This window comes from Pinus tabuliformis, chromosome J (genome assembly GCF_031772625.1).
Source record: "Pinus tabuliformis cultivar Carrire ecotype Pingquan chromosome J, CPIR1, whole genome shotgun sequence".
NCBI classification, from domain to species: Eukaryota; Viridiplantae; Streptophyta; class Pinopsida; order Pinales; family Pinaceae; genus Pinus; species Pinus tabuliformis.
Window position 1 is genome coordinate 1,280,836,032 of NC_142295.1, and position 15,408 is coordinate 1,280,851,439.

General features: G+C 39.4%; 1 protein-coding gene across 1 annotated transcript in view; it reads left to right on the top strand.

Annotated features, from left to right (window-relative positions):
- LOC149231924 (uncharacterized) overlaps positions 1 to 15,408 on the top strand; it is a 98,055-nt gene that overhangs the window by 48,167 nt on the left and 34,480 nt on the right. Inside the window, exon 3 of the mRNA XM_089381789.1 lies at positions 4,243 to 4,365. Within this exon, the coding sequence (XP_089237915.1) occupies positions 4,243 to 4,365 (123 nt within the window). The remainder of the gene's footprint in view (positions 1 to 4,242; positions 4,366 to 15,408) is intronic.

A 15,408-nucleotide genomic window follows, 5' to 3' on the forward strand; every position in this document is an offset into this window, starting at 1 on the left:
CTTCCCCTGCTAGGGATTACCCTGGTATAACGTGGAGAGAGCATCCCACATCTCTTTGGCCGTTCCCTTGGCCGCTATATGTGAGATTGTATGGCCCTAGACTCCATCCAGGATCAATCGCTTCGCCTTCGCCATTTCCTTCCTGTATTCTTTCTGCTGATCTTCATCCTGGGGAATTGCCACTACATTATCTATGTAGGCTTTCAGGCCATATTCATTTAGAAGGAAGGATGTCTTGGCCTTCCAGATGACATAGTTGGATGATCCATCCAACCTATCCTGATCTCTAAGCCCTGTAGTGGCCATCTTGAAAATTGTCGAAAATTCCCCCTTTCCTTCTACTTGGTTGTTGCTCTGCTACTCGCACTCCCTTCTGGAGTGAGAATATCTGCTCACAACTACTGCCAATCTGCAAGGAAAAATCAAACTTCTGAGACTTGAAGTTCCTTGAGAGAAATTTTCCCTCTGCTGTGTGTGCTTTTCTCTTCCACCCGACGCTGGTTTTGCTGTTGCAAAACCCTCTACATCCAACCAAGGAATCTGCTTAGTGAAACTCTGAGCTGCAGTTGCTCCCTTTGACTGCTGGAATCACTAACTCGGGGAACTCGAATTTTCTGCAACCCTGCAACTGAAAATCGAATTGCCGCCCTAGCAACTCGGCCTGTCGGCCAAGGAACTGCGCTGCCTCAAGAATTTTGACCTGTTGCTCCCTTTGAGTAGCGAAATTCTCTATTCGCTTCTGAGCTTCCCAATTGATCACTTACGCTCTGATACCATGTGAAAATTTCAAAACTGAAATCCTATTGCAACAACTGGTATTATTTCTTCTAACTAATAAATTAATTATACAGTTTATTGCTATGACAACATCGAAATGAACACACTGCAACCTTCACAAATAATACTACGGAAAATAATTGCGTTGGAAACTGAGAAAATACTAGCACACACAATAAATTTGACACCGCTATTTTTGGACAAATGTCCTCGAAAAAACCCAACTCGAGAAAATCAGTGCAACAGTGAGGGTTTTATTTATTATGCAGCAGTGAAAATCTGAGTACAATCTGGATGCACAAATTGACAATCTACTATAGGAGAAACTGGCCACTAAAATTAGTGATACAAATTTTGTCTCACCCGATACTGATCCAGCTCCGAAACTGGCTCTAAATGGGCTCCACGAAACCTCTGCGTCAACCCTGTGCAATCACTGGTACGCTCTGCCTGGAAATGCAACTGATCAAGTTGTTTGCCCAATCCAGCCTCTGAGAATGACTGACTAGCTCCTTCTAGAAATCTTCCGGCCTCCAGCAACTGAATCGACCCTCTATCTATCCAAATCGAACTCTGCCTCTGAAGCTCCTGTGCTGCCTCTGCACAACCTCAATGAGGGAACTTGACCCTCCTGTAGCTGACTCTTCAGATCTGGAAAATCTCCTCCAGACTTACTGTCCTTGCCCCTCACTCATTGCTTTGATCTCTGTCTCTTTGACAACTGACAACTGTTTGGAAATCAATCTGCTAAGGAAATCGAACCTCTGGTGTTCTAGTGTGTGTTCTCCAAGTGCCCATCAACTTCTTCTTATAATCCTCTGTTGAGATTCCAACAACCAAGATTAAATCTTAATCAAGTGCTAGGATCATCTTAAAATCGATCCTTGTGAGTTTCTAGACTATTCTCACCTCGACTTAAATAATTCTGATTATTTAACCATATTCCCGAACTTTAGACCTGGGAAATATTTAAAAAATAGGTTAATAATCTAATTAAGTCATTTCTAGGTGGAATTTCCATAAATGATTTCCGGGTCTTGGAGATCTCATGTATTCTATCCTCTCCACGAAATTTGTTGGCTTGAACACTTGCTACAAAAACTAACAGTGTGAACTTGCCAAGTTCCTCCTAGAGATGACGGGCATCGTGGTAAGGAAGTTACAGGTGTAAGGAGGGCCAAGTGGCGATATAATTCAAGTGAAAACATTGATACCCTGAAACCCTCAAAGCAACACTCTGTTGAAACCAAATGAAAGTCGAATGAACAATGGGGGGTTAGGGTATATGGTTGTGCTTTCTCCAAAAGAATCTCGACCCTTTGATGCAACAAAGTCGATCTCCATTGTTGAAATCACTAGGTACAAATGTCACATGGTAATCACATGTGTAGGGGACGCATGGGCCATACTTGGATTGTCAAGTGTCGCATGCCAACAACAAACCAAGGGCTGGTCCAATTATCCCACACGAGCACCATAATCCAAGAGTTTAGGATATAAAGGAACCATGAATAACCAAAGGGATACAAGTTCAAATGCACATGAGAGCTAGACCATAGTGGTTATATGATATGAACCTTGAGACCTTGGTATAGTGTTAGTTCATGTGTAATATGGGTTATCAATTTTCTTTTGATAGGGACATTTTGATTAACAAGATCTATTTGTATACCAAGCTTGATGCAATGAGATGGAAGCATTAAATGTGGATAATGTGACGTTGAGAATAGAAACCGATTTTAAACTAATGAAGTACGTACATTTCAATGTTGCGATCCATTATAGTCAAATATGGAAGGCATATGCAAACTTAAATAGAACTATTAAGATTAGCAATGCCACTAATCAGCTAATTATAGTAAGAATACTTTTTTTTGGGTGTGGAAATTAGGTATGTTACAATCCCGCTCCTGAGCATCCATCAATGTTAGCTCATATCAACTGGGCCTAACAGATCTGAAAGGGGCCGCTTGCCCATTTTCCATATTAGAATGCTGAGTCCTCGGTATCAACTCAGTATTTAGAGCCTCCTGCTCAATGTCTGTCACTAACATTGATCTTGTGCTAAGCTCTTCTAGCACTGCTATGGGTCTGACTCGGTTCTTTTGAGACACCCACGAACTTTGCTACCAATCCCTTGACTAGTACAGTCTCCCTCTCCCTTTGCGTGCTAACCTCCGCCAATCATGCCGGCTGATGGCTGCTGGTACTGTCCTTCATACCTGTTGTTGGCCCATGCCTGTTGCGGCAGATCCCCTGCGCAACGAATCCTTGCTGCCTATTGCATCCGGTAGTTACATGATCATGCTTAACGTGGCACTCTGCCCGTGACATGATCCTCCTTATTGCTCTGATACCATGTTAGAATTTACCCGAACCCAAGAGCCGATATTTAATTCCCAACAATTAATTACTGAACAAATACAGGGCTATGTTCCTAACACATAAAAATTTAGTGGAAGCAAATTACGATCTAAATCAAATTATCATCAACAGATTTGTGCCAACAAATCAATTCTTCATTAACTAAAATTGAAACTTACTTGGCCTCCTGTCTTGGGATAATGGCCCAACTAAGAAAATACATATTACAAAACTCTGGATATGATCCTAGTAGATTTGCTCTCTCTCATAGATCTGGATCTCCAGTCCCTTTGCACTCTCTCGGACCTAGCACACTCTCACAAAGATAGGTTCAATTTATAACTTTGCTAAGCTAAGATCGATGACCAAAATTAGCTCGTCAAGTTAACTAAAGATAAGTTACTTAACTTTAGTTAACTTTCTTATCTTTAGCTTTCTTTACTTTAACTCAAGTACCAATCATAAACTTAGCTTGCATTACATGCATGTCTCATGCATGTCACATGCAACTCATCCGCATGCATGCAATCAACATGCAAACACTGCATGTTGCATGCAAGCTCCTAAAGAGGTGAAACAAGGTCCTTCTATCCAAGACACAAGACCAGAAGTACTTGCCCGAGCTACAAAAATCAACATTGGATCTTTGGTTGCTCCTCTGGATTAGAGCTTAGGATTATACCAAAATAGTTTGTAGCGGCCTTTTCTTTTCAATCTTGTTCTATTATAGTATTAGCTGTGCATATAAAAAACTAGCCTAAAACTAAAATTTTGAGAATTTGTGATACTGAACACTATAATTCTGAAACAGCAGTTTATATCTTTGGACGGTAGTTGATTTTACTTGTGTATTAAAGTTATAAATATTATGATTGGTGTGTCTTACTTGGGCTTAATGTGGGTTGCTGATGCCAAGTACTCAAACCAAACCCTTGTGTTTATACTGTCTTTTCGCCATTAGTTTTTCTAAGAAAACTGAGTCCTATATTACAGACAAAACTTAAAACATGGTGTACTAGCTAATATTGTTCTATTTTAAAACATATTATGTGTTTATTTTTGCTATTGCTAAGAAATACTTGTTTTATTTTCTTGATACAGGGCTTTGGAAGAACTTGTTGCTGTAAATGCTGCTGAAGAAGGTGTCCTGCGGGTGCTCTTTAGTGCTCTTGAACAGATGATTAGTCCATTTTGTAGTGATAATGAGCTTGCTCAGGCATCACGGTCAGCTTTTTCCCTTACAATGTGTCTTCCAATGTTTTTGAGTGCTTAGTTTGCAAGGAAATCTGGTGTTTGGGAACTTCTATAGTCAGTGAGGTAGTTTATGTTGGAGATGCATTTCTATTGAAATTTATATCTCAAGAATAACATTAACATATCATAAGACAATTTTATAAATGTTGGACAAATAACCACTAAAGTAGGTCAATGGGACTGCTGGGTACAATGATGTCCATCCAAAGTGGGAAGGCAAAGATGGTGTTTTATAAAAAGAGAGGGAGTGCAAAGATGGTATTTTATAAAAAGAGAGACGTGGAAAGTAATGTACTGATCTAACCCACTGTCTGAAAAACAAACTCTGAAAGCAGAAAGAGTTTTTGTTCACATTTAACAAGAATATGTTTCAATGTTTGTCATGATACTACATATTATATGCACATAATAATAAAAAGACGCCACTTCAAAGAATAGCAGATTATGTTATAAGTATTTCTCTTTTCTGGAGAAATATAGTCCCTCTCTACCCACATATTAGGGGATCCAAGTGAGGATGCTGATTCCTTACCAGCCTCCAGGAGAGTTCACCGTCCCCTCCTCCCTGGTTGTCAAGATGGAGGACAGTAGTAACTGCCAACCAAAATATTGGCTGGTAACCCCAAGGGACTCAATGAGATCTGATGCTGTGACCTCCGACTTTTGCAGAAGACCATCTATCAATTGAGCCAATTGTGCTAACCGCTGGGGCCTTTGTACTATTAGTACTATGCCTGATGATTACCATGGATAAATGTATAATCCTTGGCTTATTTAATTTCACATTTTTGCATATGTTATTACTAAGATATTAAGTTGGGTCCTAATATTATCATGCACTCACATTATTTTTGTATTTTGCGTGGAATTGTTAATTTCTAAGTTACCAGGTTCAGATTTAAGTTTCCTACAACTAATTTATCCCTAGATATTACTTAAAATCAACAAATAATTTTTCCTCTGTTAAATAAAATTTGAAAACTGTAAAACATAAATACTCTGGTACTTTTAGCTCAGAAAATTAAGAGCGGAAATTTGCAGAAAAACAGCCACAAAAAACAGCCACAAAAAACACATTGAAATTACCTTGAACAAATTCTTTGGCTTTTTCCAATGAATGCTCCCCCTGTTTGCTTTCTCTTCATACTTCTTGTTATCTGCTCCCCCTGTCTACATTCTTTCTCCTTTTGACATCAATAGCAAAAGGTGCTCCACTTGAGTTTGTGCTTCCTTTATTGAGATAAAAGAGAGACCATTCCCAACTTCTGCCTGAGATATTCAAAAGATTCTCTAGGTAGAGGTTTGGTAAAGATGTCAACAATCTATTCTTTGGTGCCAATATATTCCATCTTGACATTATGCTCAACGACTTTTCTCTGAGAAAATGATACTTGATTGGAATATGCTTTATTTTTGAGTGCATGATAGGATTTTTTGAGATATTGATTACACTAGAGTTATCGCAAAAAAATTACAATGGGCTGATCATATTCCACTTTGATGTCCTGTAAAGTTTGTTTCATCCAGAGAGCTTGAGTACAACTGTCTGTTGCTGCTATGTATTCAACTTCGGCTGTAGAAAGAGAAATTGATGATTGCTCGCTGCATGACCAAGATATAAGGCAATCTCCCAAGAAAAATGTACTCCCACTGGCTCTTTATCTGTCATCAATGCTACTTGCCCAATCAACATATGTGTATGATGTTAATGTGAAATATGTACTATTGGGATACCAAATCCCAAAATCGAGTGTGCCCTTTAAGATAAGTCGCCAAGTTCGGCGAATTTAATCCTTCAGGTTCGAAATTCGCCGAATCTCAAAGCAATTCGAACAAATTCGTTTTTGTTTGCCGAACTTCAAGCCGAACACGAACCTGTGACGAATTTGAAAAAAATTCGATAAAATTCGCCAGAAATTCAATGGAGTTCGATTTCGAGTTTTTTGGTTCGGTGTTTTCCAGGGTTTACAATTAAAAAAATTAAAATTGGTAAAAAGTTGGCGGGCGCGAAACTCCCACGCTCGCATACGACCATCGACTCTTGTCACTACTTCTTGCACACTCATCCCTTGACCCTTAATGCTCACTCGATCCGTCACGTGTCGATACTCTCACTCTCGGCTCTCGAGTCTACATCTTGCAGCCGCAGGCTGTGTTTTATTTTATATGCCGGTGACTGTTCAATGTTAGCAATAGTCACTCTCGGCTCTTGAGTCTCCATCCCGCAGTTGCTGGCCGAGTTTTATTTTATATGCTGGTGATTGTTCAATGTTAGCAATAGTCGGTGTTAATGAGAGTGGACATAAATAGAAGAGAGCACGTGAGAATTTTCATTGTCATTAGTGTTTCATGTTAATAATTCTCAACATAAACACTCCATTAAAATTTCACAAATCCAATAATGGTAATTGACAAGACTGGTGGATGTGGACATTTCTAGGATTTGTCATCTATGTGTTAATTTATGGAACATAAATGTGGCTCACGTTATGATGAATGATTTCTCATAATTTTTTTTGTAATATTCCTCACAAATTTAAAGAGCATTGTAATTTGTGACAAGCATATGGTGTATGGTTAAAAACTTAAATGCAACACTGACACACCAAGTATGAGCACTAGAATTCAATGTCATCTTCACTAAACATAATTATTATCATATTTTTGGAGCATGGGTTTCATGCTCAAGGTCTTTTATTTTATAGGTCAAGTACCCACTGAGTGCTTCTAGGGTTTGTCTTAGGTCAAGAAGTCAAATGAGTCTGGAATGAACAAAGTTCGTTCTTTAGGTTAAATACTCTAGAACATAGTTTTAAAACTCGGACTCAGACTCCGACTCGGCCAAGGATCGACTCCGACTCCAACTCCGAAATGGTAATGACTCGGCCGGCTTGATTTCAGTGACTCGGTCGTTGTAAAAAAATACATTAAATATTTATTCATTTTTATAAGAAAAACATAATTTTAAAGGTTTTCATCCATGTTTCCAAACACGCAGCATTATAATATAGATGGAAGACAACATATGATCAAAGTAGGCTCATGAACCAATCCATTATATCAAAATGGTACCCAATGGCAATACATAGTCAACTGTCATACATGATCAAAGACTCAAATCAAAAACACATAACCAAGGAGGCTAGAAATGGCCTCTACAACAAAAGTAAACTGTGACCAGACTCCAATACTAGTACTACAGCTATTGGCTAGTAGCTACTGCCAGAGGAGCCAAGATCATGTCGATCAATCTCTGGATCATCATCTGAGTCAAACAGGGGGCCCCATGGCTCCTCCTCCTCATCATCATCTCCAACTGCAGCTGTAGAAGTGGTATCACTAGCAGGCTGTGCAACTGCAACAGATGCAAGCTGAGATAGAGTAGATATGCGGCTGCGCTTTTGTCGTGGCTGAGCAGAGGAAGCACCTACAATTGGAGTCCTTGTTGGCTGTGAGACTGAGGCTGGTGGATTGGGATCTGCATTCAACTGGAAGCATGTTCAAGTTCAACTGATGTCTCGATATCTAAATCTAAATCAAGATCCTCATCAGGATCAAACTCTGCTGGACGACTCTCCACTACTCAATCTGATGTTGGATCAATGTCTTCCAACACAATGGGATCTGAATCAGGTCTTTTTTTCAGCAAATGGTTTCGTCTGAGCCGGAGGTTGTATTGGACATAAACTAGATCATTTAACCGTTTTTGATCCAAACGGTTTCTCTTCTTTGTGTTACTTGGGAGCAGGAGCGAAAACGGGAGCGGGAGCAACATTTTCAGAAGCTCCTGGTTTGGGAGCAAATCCCAGAGGAGTTCGACAACCAATGTCACTAACATCAAGGTACATAGAGGGATTGGTGCTCTTGATTAAATACGAGTTCCATACCCTAATACATGACAAAATTCAATGGAAACATTACAATCCTCCAATCTTGAAATCTTGAAAAACTGATAAGCCTGCTGAATTTTGAATGAAATCTAAAATTCTACTTTCTCCATATGAAATCCAATGAGGCCGAAACCACTCTCAAACATCCCGAGTCATTTCATGGTAATGTTAAAAATTTAAGTAAAAGGATTAAAATGAAGATTAAAGAGAATGTCACTTTTACTTTAAGAATTTAACATTACCATGAAATTTGAATAGCATATCAATAGTAGAGAGCATTTGAGTGTGTTAAATAGGGTTTGGGAGGGGGAAATGGACCCCAAATAACATTTAGCTAATTCATAAAACACCTTGAAGTCCAAACCAATCAACAAACCCCTTAACATTTCATTAAAATAATGTTAAATTGCTGTTTTAGTGGGTTACGGGCCGCTGTTTGTGACTCGGCCGAGTCATGGCTGACTCAGCCAACCGAGCCGTTTTTTGTACCGAGTCACTCCGGAGGGCAATGGAACGGACCAACTCGGCCGTTTCCGTTTCAAAACGGCCGTTTTTTAAAACTATGCTCTAGAAGACTTGGAATATGAAGATATCCATTGAGGATACAAGATTATATATTAAATGTATGAATAAGAACGATGTTACAATTGGGAGTGAGGGCCCTGTATATATAGCCAGGAACTACCCTTTCACAAAGTGTCATGTCTGTAGAGACATGCTTCTTTGCTTAACTAATTATTTAATTACATATTATTATGATTATTATTTATTATCTATACTTATTACTTTTATTTTATATAAATTATGTTCATAACATTGCCTTCCCTTTCAAAAAGCTTTGTCCTCAAAGCTTGTTGATGAAATGACTTTATCTCTTTTTCTGCTACGAATGTCTTCTTGTCTCGAGACGTCATCTTTGTCAATACAAGTTGATATGATCCTTGGAGTGATACATAAAATTGTCGCACAGAGGAAGGATCTGACCATCCTAAATTAATCTTTTGTGAAATTTTTTGATTATTGGAAATTTGTGATGAACTGTTATCACTGGACTGAGTTGTACACACTTCAATATTCTTCGAAACATAAGTTTTATGTCTAAGTGATACAGATTTGTAGATTGATCAAAATCTCTGTTCTTGTGATTCAGATGTAGATAAGGATTTCTTTTAGTTTCCTTTATCATGGGTGTGGCAAGATTCTTATTTACTTCAGGTTCTAATGTCGTCGAGTTGGTTACAAAATCATTGGAATTTCCTTTGTTTGAACTTGCAATATCTGAATATGTTTTATCTTCTATTGGTTTCTCATCTTCTTGAGTTGTGATATTGACTGAATCGGTATTCGTTCCTCTTTCTTCCACTTGGATTGAAGACTTCGACACTTCTTTCGTGATAAATTCTTGTAATTTGTTTTTCAATGATGTCTTATCATCCTTAAGTTTCTTAATTTGAGTGAGTAGACTTTGTTTATGGCTTTTGAGAAGTAAAAGTTCCTCATTTCTTGAGTCAAATTTATTTTAGTATTCAAGCCTCTTATCCTTTAAACAATTGATTTGTTCTAATAACCTTTGGTTAAGGTTTTTTAAAAATAAACTTTCCTCTTCTTTTCTTGATGAACTTTCGTTGAGTTTCTTTTCAGAAATTTCTTTTTCTTATTCTAATTGGTGTTTATTAGCTTTACATTTTTTCACTTGTGTAAGTAGTTTTTGATTATGCTCCTTCAAACATGAATTCTCTTCATTTTTTTTGGATATGACTTCTTCAATTTCTTTCTGCTTCCTTGATACTGTTTATGGATTCTCTTGAAATATTAGCTTCAAAATATCCTTGAGATCTTTTGATGAAGGCATTATCAATTTTGATTTCGTTGTCATGTCTTGAAACATGACCATCTTCCTCTTGTAAGGTAACATCAAGATTTTTTTTGTTTTGTTTTTTTGTGTGTGTTTAAAATGAACGTACCTAATTCTTTGAACCAAGGTCTACCGAGAATTATGTCAACCTCTCCGTCAAGCATAGTTATGACACGAAATTGAGATATGTACTCATAACGATCAATTGTCACTTGTAAATCATTAATTTCATATTATTTTTTGCAAAAAATATTTGTTCTTTCTCCTATGTTTGACTTTGGAATTAATAGTTGATTTTCCACATTAACATTTATGTAATTTTCTTCGCGACTTGTGCTGATAGTGATATTAATCTCTTTCCTTTGGGTATTCCCTTTTAATGTAATTAATCTACAACCTGCAATTGGAATACCTTTATAAGGAAATTGACCTTCCTACATTATTTTCGAATTAGCCTCCATTTTGCGCCTTTGTTGATAATTTCATCAAATAATATATAAACTCAATTCCTCCCCTCTTTTTGTTAAATAATATCTTAATAAAATCCCCAAAAAATAACTTTTCCTCTCACTCCTCTTTCTTCAAATTATTTTGTTTATAATATTTAATTTACTTCAAATATGATCCAAATATTTCCAGTTTGCATTTTTCACTATTTTTTGAATTTTAAATCTTAATTATTTTTAGTATATATTGGCTATTATTATTATATTTTTAATAATATATATATATTATAATTATATAATATAGTTTTATTTAATAAATTTATCAATTATATTGTTATGAATTGTATTAACCAATCGAAATTCTTTGACTTACGTGTAATGGTTATGAAGTTGTATGTAAAACATCACGACTTTTGGATGCTCGAGGATATGTGAAAACGACGGAAGATAATACGGTGCAGTTGAAAGACGAGTATTTGACGTGCGTGGGACGTTTACGTATGTTGTCGGGAGATGGTGTCACAGTGGAGCGAAGGTTATGACATGGAGAGCATGTGAAAAATGGCGGGGGATGGTGGAGAACAGAGGATGCAGCGGGTATAATGGTGGACGCATAGAGGGTAGGACTAATGCGCGGATAGGGTCCGATGACAGAGCGTGTTCGGTCAAAGGAAAATGACATTGAGTCGAATGGAGTGTGATGACGGAGGGAGCCACAACTACAACGATTGTCTGCTGTGGTCGCACAGAGGTGTCGGTGGAATCGAGGGAGGTGGGGTTGATTGGGGGCAAGGTTTAAGCAGAAGATGATGACGGGTGGTGATCAATGTGTGATGAAGTGTGGGAAATACCGCGCAACAAGGAAGAATGGGGTGGAACAACGTGGTATATGGATAGGGAGTCGAACAGGGTCAGATGGGTGAATGAACAATGAGCCTTCTCCTTTCACAGTGAATCCGACAAAATGGAGAAACTCCCAAATTGAGTAGCAAATGCTTTAGTTGCGATGACAACAAGTTGTTGATTTTGGGTAGCATCGGATGTGCTCTAGCCATGAAAATTGGTAGAGAGACTAAAGCACATGAGATCTCCAAGACCCGTAAATCGTTTTGGAAAATTCCTTTCGGATGAAAAGTTATTAAAATAATTAGTATTTTTAATGAGGTCCTAAGTCTAAACTTAGGAAAAATAAAAATATTAATGGGTATTAATAAAGATAAGGATGAGAAGTTTCTAAGAGACGAAGATCAAGTCTATTTTAATCTTAGCCGTTGATTAGGGACTTAATCTCGACCGTTGATTAGGGACTTGATCTCGACCGTTGATTCATCAACAGGAAAAGTATAAGAGAAGGCTTGAGGGTCAGTTGGAGATATACTTAGGGAGACCAGTTAGTTCGATTTTTGGAGCGGGTTTGCTGAGAAATTCGAACTAGAGGTCTGGAGTGCAGCAAGAGGTAGTGAGTACAGAGCAGAGAGGTAGGGAAATAGGTCGGAGTATCAGCGCAGAGATCAGAAAGGCAGACGTAGAGCCACTCAGGAAGATGCAGAGGCAGCAGGACTGCGTAGTCACTGGAGGGCCTGCGTGGGTGACGCAGAGAGGCCCAATGCTGACGCCGAGAGGCAGTGTAAGGCCTTCGAGTTGCGGGTGCGACGGGCGCCGGTGAGTCATCGTGCACGAGGGCACGGGCGGGCGGGCGCGCAGGCGAGCACGAAACGACGATGCGACGGGCTGCGGACATAATGCGACAATTTGTGCGACAAAAGGGCGAGACACTTATGCGACTAAGTGTTGGGACGACATAATATATATATGCGATGGATAAGATTTGAGGCCGACTTGTGTACAAGTCTTATGGGCGCATGGTTAGTGGTTTTGGGGGTCGGCCAAGGGGCTGCACACCCCATGTAAAACCCACGCTAAGATCGATATAAGTAAGTGGAGCCTGAGGCTCATTTCACAATCGAACTCTCATCACTCTCTACGCATAAGAGGAAGGGGTAAAAGAAGAATTGCGCAGATTTAGATAGGAGCTGCGCATAGCTCATGCGCACTATCTAAGGTGCAGTTTGGACTTGTCTTGTGTCGGTTGAGGTGTGGGCAAGTGTGCCCGGGATTCGGTGTATGTGCAGATTTGTGCAGGACTTGGTGAAGAGGATTTAAGTGGCTCGGGTGAGCACTACTCTTTGTGCAAGGGTGCACATGTATTGTAAAAGGCAGGGTTGCCTCTCTGTTGTAATATTTGGCTAAGTGTAGACTTGGTTTGGCAAGGCACACTTGTACATTGTAAAACTGATATTCTTAATATATTGTCGGGCAGACTCACATTACGGGGAGTTGCCCCTCCCCTTTATACTTGTTGCAATTGTTGTTGTTCTTGGTATAATTGCATGATGATAATGAATGAGTATGGGCTTCATTAAGTATAAAGGATAATTGTATGTTTACTTGGTTGCGAAACACAAGCTAAGTAATGTTAATGTGAAAGTAGGCGTAGTCCACGAATGTTAGTATTGGTGAAAAGAAAGCGTTCAGTGGTGCCGCGCCTTGCTACAAGCGGTTGGAAGACTACCGCAGGTGTAGGGGCGTGACAGGCAGAGTGCTGATGCAGAAGGTCTGGGAGTTGCGTAGAGGCTAGCTGGTCTGACGCTGAGCCTAGGAGAGGTGCCGGAGAATTTATCTCTGTTTGGTGAGCCAGTTTGGCACCCAGTGTACTCAGAAAAGTTGCTTAATAATAAAAATCCTCTATTGCTGCACCGAGTTTCCCGCATTGGGTTTTTCTGGGGACAATTGTCCAAAAATATGTGTTGATGTGTTTGATTCTTGTGCATATATTTGTTTCTGTATTATGTTGTGATATCTGCAGTATAATTTATTTTAATATTTACTGAAGGGTTTTTGTAAATAACTTATTGGAAAATAAGTAGGTAAAATAAATCAGTGGCTGTAGTGATAGAATTTTCACTTGGTATCAGAGCAAGTAGTCAGAGATAGGAAGGGAAAACCAATTTTGGGTCGAGATCATGATGCAAAGACATCTTCCGCAGGGGACTCGCACAGATTTTCATAAAATTGCACAAGAGACAATAATTTCGATTTCTCTATGTTGGCTTCCAGATTGGAAGAAGTTGCTTGTGTGACAAGCTTTGCATCATCAGAGGTATGGTATATAGATAGTGGAGCCTCCTGGCATATGACAGGAATCCGGGAATGTTTCTCAGGTTATTAGGAGGAAAGGATGAATTTTCAGAGCATCATGGGGAATATGGCAAAGTGTACTCTAGTAGGGAAGGGTACCATAGTTTTTCAAACAGAAACGGGAGAGCGGTTCCGTGCTACCAATGTGCTGCATGTACCAGGACTGGGGATGAACTTACTTTCCGTATCGCAACTTCAAGGCAAGGGCTATGACGTTTTCTTCATCAAGGAGAAAGTATACGTCAAACACCTGAGCTGGAAAAAGAAAGTGCAGATCAGAATCAGAAGTAACAGGTTGTACAGGTTATAGCTAGAATCACCAATGGCACTGATAGGCAGTAATGGAGACAAGGATTTGAATGAACTATGGCATAGAAGAATGGGACATTTGCACCATGGGGCTCTGAGAATTCTCAGAAAAACTGTAACAGGAGTTCTAGATCTTAGTACAGAACGAGATGATGTATGCAGAGGATGTGCTCTGGGCAAGTATGCCAAAGCAACATTTCCTAGAAGTAAAAACAGGGCCAAGAGTGTACTAGGATTGATACACTCAGATATCTGCGGACCTATGTCCACTAAAGCTCTTAGTGGTGCTGAATACTTTGTCACCTTCATTGATGATCACTCAAGGAAAACTTGGATTTATTTCCTGAAAACCAAGGACGAGGTTTTCTGTTAATTCAAAGAGTTCAAGGCTCTACTGGAGAACTTGACAGGGAAGAAAATAGAAGTTTTGCGCTCAGATAATGGTGGAGAATATGTCGATAAGGACTTCACTGATTTTTGCGTTAAGGAGGGCATCAGAAGAGAGTGGACAACTCCTTACAATCTAGAGCAAAATGGAGTAGCAGAAAGGAAGAACAGGACTATCGTGGAAGCAGCTAGGGCCATGATGTATGATCAGGATATGCCAAAATTCCTGTGGGCAGAAGCATGCAACACGATAGTCTATGTCCAAAATAGAACTCCTCATAGGGCATTGGGCAAGATTACTCCAGAGAAAGTCTTCACCGGAAAGACTCCTGAAGTCAGCCATTTCAGGATATTTGGGAGTTTAGCATATTGCTGTATACCCGAGGAGAAAAGGAAGAAGTTAGATCAAACTGCAGAGAAAGGATATCTAGTGGGATATAGCGAGAACGCTAAGGCATATAGAATCTATCTTCCAGGGAGCAGGAAGGTAGTAGTTCGACGAGATGTGAAGTTCATGGAAGATAGGGCCTTTAGAAAATCTCGAGAAATGCCTTTCGAGGAGTAGTCAAAAGGTGAGCAGTGCGTCAAACCACTTCAACCAACGGAAGCCAAGAATTCTTCCTTAGAATAGTGAAAATCACAAGAGGAGGAGAAGCTAATAGAAGCACCTGCTACCAGAGGAAGAACGAGCAGGGAACTTCGACAGATTCTGTGAGATGTAGAAGATTTCATCAGTGCACTAAGAAACAATAAAATGGAGCGAAAACAACCAGATAGATATCAAACATTAGTAGCTCAGGATGGGGAGCCTTCCAGTTTTCAGGAGGCCGCTCAACATCAGGTTTGGTTGGATGCAATGGTAGAGGAATACAACTCTATAATGGTGAACGATGTTTGGGTGGTAGTGCCTAGGGCTTAAGACAGATTG